Below are 6,649 nucleotides of genomic sequence, written 5' to 3'. Positions count from 1 at the left end.
TTACATCTCATTTAGGGGTCAAACACTTACACCCCGGGGAAGAAGAAACAATCCCCACCTTAATCTAAGGACCGTCATATGCCAAAGAGACTCAAAACATAATCTTTAGTGCGGAATACAATACCTGATTCCATGTCGTTTGCCATGGAATATCAAATCCTATGGTGGAGCAACAACCGTCTTCGTGAGTGCGAGACAAGACTCTAGATGCCTAGCTTTTTCTTCTCGCCCTTTTGGTTGAATCATGGATTAAGTCTTCCAAAGTAACAAGATCGCCCTTGAGAAATCCTCTCCAAATTTCTAATGTATTTCTCCTCTTAATTCTTTGATGGTGGAAGAAGGGAGAAGACTCTCAAAATTCTGTATAATAATAACTTCTTTTAGAACTCTGAGTTGAGTTGGTTATCTTGTGCCTTAGGGACATATCCTTATATAGTTTTACACATCTGACAGCGCGTGTGCGGGTGCACTGGGCCGCACTGGGTTGAGACGTGTCCAAATAACTGCTTTTCTTTAAGCCCTGAATTTTGCCTAAGTCCTGAGTGCGTCCGCATTACGCTCGGACTTTTCTGCATTGAACTTCAGAAAATCTCCAAAATTTGTCTAAGTCCTGAGTGCGTCCACATTAAGCTCTAACTTTTCTGCATTTCTGCACTGAACTTTAGAAAATCGTCTAAGTCCTGAGTACGTCCGCACTAGGCTCGGACTTTTTCCTGCGTTGTCCTGAAATTAAAAAAAATGGCTAAGTACTAAATGCATCCGCACTGGGCTCAGTGCGTCTGCACTCAGAGTAAAAAAATAGCATTTTTTGTATTTGATCTTTGTCTAAATTATTTCTACACATTTATGGACCACATCCTATTGAATACATAGATTGTCTAATATCTTAATTCCATATTATATCACTTTAATTGTGACAACCATATATAACAGTAAACAATTCATAATTATATTACATATATGCTCAATGTTGGATTAAGATCCAACAAGAGATACATCTTGAACATTATTTTGGGTTATCGGGATGGTCCAATAGACTGATTATTCAATATGTATTAAGATTTGTGTGGACAATATTAATTTTTTTACTAATTAAGTGCGTATGATTCTTGATACGGATCAAATAATTTTGATTGAATATCGAACCGAATTTGATTTAACATTCATCTGCCGTTACTCCATTTATGACCTTAGAAATTGTAACGCTGAACATAAGAAGGACATACAAAAGCTTTGAATTAAAAAAAAAAAAAAAAAAAAACCGTAGTAAAATTTCGAGGATATGCATGAAATTGTAATGCTGATCAATATATAACTTATCTACGTTTGTGATGGGACGAAGTCATATATAGTTAAAATTTTAAAAGTTTTAGATGATCTAGCAAAAAAAAAAGAAACGATACTTGATCGAGGAATTGGGTTTTGATTCAAATTTTCGGTCTGATCGAGGTATAATTTATTTGCTTTCTATTTTATCCTAAGCTCCATTTTTTTTGGTCCTTTTGTATTATTTATGGTTGTTACTTTTTAGATATCTGACATAATAGTTAGAACTGAAGTGAACAGCCAAAAACAAAGAAAGATAGGTCGCAGTTTGAAACTGCGGTTCATTATAATGAGTTGTTGTCAAAATAATCACAGTTTGAAATTACAATCTTGATAAAAAATTGAATTTATTAAAAAAAAGGTTTATTTGTTTTTTTTTCTTAAGATGGTAAAAATAAAAATTTATTGTTCTTTTATCACTTTTAATTTTGATGATCAGGTACAATAGTTCTTGTTTAATTAATGTTAAGCAATAATAATAAAAATGTGAATGACACTTTTTATTGAAAGCACTTTTTTGTGTTGAAAATATTTTATTGAAAGCACAAATTAAAATGTCATTAGCACTTTTTTTATCCGTTTACGTACTCGAGCTGTACCGTATTCGAAAAAAACGGATAAGGGTAAATATATTTTTTGTATCATAATTAGTACGGATATGAAAATACCTTCACCCAACCCGTATTGTACCTGCTGACACCCCCTAAAATGGAGACTCAACACTAGAGATTACATTATAACCTTTTATTCATGAATCGTAAACATGGCTTATGGCAGGAATCAAACAAGCATTTAAGGACTTCCCCTTTACTATTTTTTTCATGTTTTCTACTTCTCTGTTTTTCTTTTCAATTAGGTTTCTTACTGTTGACTATCTAGATTTTATTTGCTTCATAAACATGGTAGTTTGTAATATTTACTCAATTCAATCATTATACCTACGGTTTTTCCTAAAAAAAAAAAAAAAAATAGGCTCGACAAAGTTTGCATTTTATTGGATGGTAACCAAAACGAAGAACCTATAAAAGCCCAATTCTTGAAGTAATGAAATCTGAATACTGATGGCCTGCTCTATATATTTGACTGGGTTATTTTTCTTTTATGGCAAAATTTCAGCCATAGGCCCATAGCGCATACAAATTGCTTAACAAAAAGTTTGAAAATTTTTCGTTTTGCATTTGCTTCATATGAAACTAGTTGTTTATTATGTTTTGCATTTGCTTCAGGTTGACAATACCCATTTGTCCGAATTTCGGTTCTTAAGTCAAATTTAATTGCTTGATTATCTCAAATACTTCATGTGTAAGTTTGCTTACGTAACCTTATCCTGATAAGAAATTTGATGTAAAAAATGGAATTGGGCCCACGTATATCAGAAATACTTAGTTCTTGTGTGATATGAAGAAATGTACAATCTGATTTGTTCTATTAAGTCTTGATTGTTCAATTCGGGCATATTAATTCTTAGTTGTCTTGAATTACTGAGCGATACTTTGTAATGCTAATAGTTTGGCCATGAAAGAGATATGCAGTTATTACATGACAGTAATAATTTTTGGAGGTCAGTTACTGTAAACAAGTTCTGTACAAGAAATATTTACAACACAATTTCTATGGAAAAAATAGTAATAATAGTAACATGAATGGCTCCTGGACCATTTAATTTATATCCCACATGAATTAATTAGTACTTTCGTAGCAATACTAGAGTTTTCAGTACTCCTAATACAAGTTAACTAAACGGTTGCATATTGTAGCAATCCAAATTGTTGCCATAGCTGACACCCAAGAGATCGCAATACCGCTTGTAGAATCCGATCCGATCTGCTACTTTGCCAGTTGTATCAGACCCTTTACCACACTCGAGGCCTCCGTTGATAATGTCAGTGACCACACCATACCCTGGCAACCGGCCGGCAGACTGGTCAGAAGCTGAGGGGGTCCACTGGCCCGTCATGACAGCGTGACATGATGGTTTCGGGGATTGCGGGGTCATCCAAAACCACAGTGCAGATTTGAATGAAATGCTGGAGTTCATGGAAACTAGGTCAGGGTTGCTGAGCAGATTTTGGCCTATTGTTTGACCAAATTCACCATAGTTGAAGTTACTGAAAAATAAATCAACAAAGCATTTTTCATCAAGGGATAGCTAGCTACATATGGTACCTTCCATGTCTTGGTACCGTTATGTTATGTTAAATTAATTTTTGTTTTTTCTACTATGTAATTTGTATACAACTTAATTGTTTTTTTTTTATCTAAAATAGAAATCGGTGGCAAACCAATTTTCAAAAAAAAAAAATCACCAAAGGATTTATTCGATATAATTTCTTGGAAAAAAACATGCTCTCACAAAAGGGGAATTATGTATAATTGATTGTTTACAGATAATAATTAGATCACCCTACTATATACAAATAACCCAATTGTAGGTTGAGTAAATTCAATATTATAAAATTGATAATTAAAAATGATCGGATCGAAAAGGAACTTACTAGGAGATCTGAATAGGCCCTCGGCCATAGTACTTCTGGCCTGAAACACACGGGTACTGCGAGCTCTGAATGCAGTAATCACCAGCATTTCCATTATTCTCTCTAAGGAAGCAGTACCCCCATGCGTAAGGGCCATCTGGTGCAGTTGGCCAACCACCTATAAATCAAAACAATTTTTAATCATTCACCTCAGAGCTACATCTAAATGAAACAAAACAATTGGTTCCCATCAGCTGGGGGACTCCCCATAGTCCAAATGTCGACGTGCCTGATAGTGTCAAAGTATTGTCAATGCAAAATTGCACATATGATTGAAATATCTTAAAACAGAATTTAACGAGATATACCAGTGGTTTCATGAGATGTTTGGGCCAAGAAAGCTGCAATCTCGCGCTTTCGGGCATCTGTGTCTCCGGTAGTCCCAAATTGACTGTAGGAGTTGGCAGCAGTGATAAATGCATCATATGTGTAGAAACCCTTGCCAGGACAAGCTGAATCATTCCTGTGTTTCAGCATTTGTTCAAAAAGTGATGAACTGATAATGGATGCAACACCACACTGGCTTTGGCAACCGGTACCACAGTATGCTGATGTGGACCCACAATAGCCATACTGGCTACAGCACAGGTTGTTGGCGCATGTTGCACCATCGGCCTGAGACCCACATTGCGGAGCCTGCATGGTCAAGGACAGGGTTCCTAAGAAAAATAAGGCTAACGTAAAGAGTTCGACATTTGCTGATATTTTTGTCATTGCTCAACTGTTGGTGCATTGAAAGAGAAAGATAATTTTGTGGTAAAATTGGCGAAAGAGGGGCTATTTATATTGGGAAAGGATTGCAAAAGAAACACAATTAGGTTGCTTGACTTGGCTAAATTACACGTAGTTGCTTTATCAAGAGCTTGTTTTTTTATTTGTTTTCTATTTTTTTTATCAAAAAAAGAAGAAGCCAAGTAGGTTCAAAGGGTTAGGATTGATAATTTCTTCTCTGTTCCACTGTTGGGATATCCTATATGACACTGCTACATCACACGTTTGCCAAGACTTCATCTACTCGGTAACGTAGGCTATTTTCTAAAGCTAAATTACTTAGTTTTTTTCTTATTTTATATCTTCCTTGATTTTATCTTGATGTGAAAATGTCAAATATTTTCAGCCGACTTCCAATATGAAATCTTTTATTAAGTCTATTCAATGGCTTGAGGTTATGATAACCGTGTCCCATTTATCTCCAAAATTATCATTAATCTTACAATTCAACTCTCTGAATTCATTTTGTCTTTCATCAGAACCAGTGTTCTAAATAGCTAGCTATAGCTTTTTCGGATCCTAAAAGCTATGGCGCTATAGGCGATATATAGCTAGCTATCGGCGCTATAACTAGCTACTTAGCGCAATCGCTTATTTTTTTAACCGTCCCACTATACCGCTATAATCGCTATTTAAACCATTGATCAGAACTATTAAAATCAAAGATGGTTCTCGGTTCTGTTTTTCTCAAATGCATAGACAACAAAAAAAACGAAAAAACAAAATCTATATAAATAAATGTACATATTGAGAATCGCTGATTCTGAGTTGACTCGGCCGAGTCGGACCCGAATTGGTCGGAGGCGATCCGATTTTTGTAAGGAAACTCGTAGAATCGTTTTAATCGCTGCAAACTACCCGATTTTTTTGTGCCCTCGCTGAAGAAGAAGGGCGATAATTCAATAACCGTTGGGCCTGAGATAGGTGAAGCCCATATAACTCAAAAAGCTGGGCCGCAATTCCTTACAAAAAATAAGAGGAAAAAGGACCGGCTGAAGAAAGGGTCCCACATTGACAGAGTTAGGGCGATAATTAAGGTGGGGACCTCAGACGATATTGGTCCAATCCATGCTCTCCATTACAGAATAACGGACTTAGAAAAAAAATGACAACTTATTCACAACAGTTTTTTTAAGTCTGTACTTCGTAGTTGGTCCATGCTCTCCTCTTCCTCGGCGATAGTCATGCATTATGCACAACAGTTCTGTTTTTTACAAACCTTGTTACATATAATATATGCCAAATTGCCAATCGAAGCCCAATCCTTGAGGTGCTCATGGCCCACTCTATATATTTGACTTGGTTATTTTTCCTTTCAATGCAAAATTTCTGCTATAGCACTTAGGAATTGAGATGAACAAGCGCTAATTAATAATCTGAAGAGTGTGGTGGATCCTAGAGTTATGATGTAATTGAAAATAAACCAATTAAAAATTCTTAACCAACCAACCTTCAAAAAAAAAAAAAAAAAAAAATCTGAATCAACCATCGCGCCTCGGTTTTTAATTAGTCGGTCTATGTACTCATGTTCATTTTGCATTTGCTTCAACGAAATTGGTTGTTTGTTATTTTTGTGCGTCTTCCAAAAAAAATCCAACATAAGCAATTAAGCTGGACTAGAGTTCAGGTCGAGTTCTCATTACTTTAGTCCGCAATTTTGTTCCAACTTCTACTTCTCGTGTAAGTTTAATTACTTGCGTAACATTATCTGATATGCAAATTGATTTAAAATTATTGGGATTGCAAGCAAGTTTTCGAAATACTTAGTTCTTAAGTGACATGCAAAAATGTCCAATCTGACTTGTTCTTCTTATTCAAATAAGGCATAGTAATGCTGAGAAGTTATTTTGTTGTTAACAAGCAATACTTTGTAAGGCCAATAATTTGGCCAACGTCATCAAAAGAAATAGGAAGCATGCAGTTATTACGTGATAGTAATAGCTAATAAATATTAATATTAACATGAAGTGGCTGGTGGGCAATTTAATAAATATTCATATGAATTTATTTTAGTAGCA

General features: G+C 35.2%; 1 protein-coding gene across 1 annotated transcript; it reads right to left on the bottom strand.

Annotated features, from left to right (window-relative positions):
* Nucleotides 1–2,942: 2,942 nt before the first annotated feature.
* Nucleotides 2,943–4,840, bottom strand: LOC144556563 (chitinase 1-like). The gene is made up of 3 exons (XM_078304952.1): nucleotides 4,169–4,840; nucleotides 3,822–3,978; nucleotides 2,943–3,434 (listed from the first exon to the last, which is right to left on the bottom strand). Exons 1-3 carry the CDS (start codon nucleotides 4,572–4,574, stop codon nucleotides 3,059–3,061), a joined length of 939 nt encoding a protein of 312 aa, XP_078161078.1. The 5' UTR covers nucleotides 4,575–4,840; the 3' UTR covers nucleotides 2,943–3,058.
* Nucleotides 4,841–6,649: the final 1,809 nt, after the last annotated feature.

The sequence above is a fragment of the Carex rostrata genome, chromosome 7 (assembly GCF_964058835.1).
Source record: "Carex rostrata chromosome 7, lpCarRost1.2, whole genome shotgun sequence".
Taxonomy (NCBI): Eukaryota; Viridiplantae; Streptophyta; class Magnoliopsida; order Poales; family Cyperaceae; genus Carex; species Carex rostrata.
Note: the sequence above shows the minus strand (reverse complement) of the source record. Positions and strands in the feature narration are given on the sequence as shown.

Bases quoted from the DNA above. Each gene is read 5' to 3' on its own strand.
- LOC144556563 (XM_078304952.1), bottom strand. From the start codon at position 4,574: ATGACAAAAATATCAGCAAATGTCGAACTCTTTACGTTAGCCTTATTT. The intron at 3,979-4,168 runs GTATATCTCGTT...TTTGATTTATAG, and splicing joins AACATCTCATGAAACCACTG to GTGGTTGGCCAACTGCACCA. The intron at 3,435-3,821 runs GTAAGTTCCTTT...TTTATTTTTCAG, and splicing joins GGGCCTATTCAGATCTCCTA to TAACTTCAACTATGGTGAAT.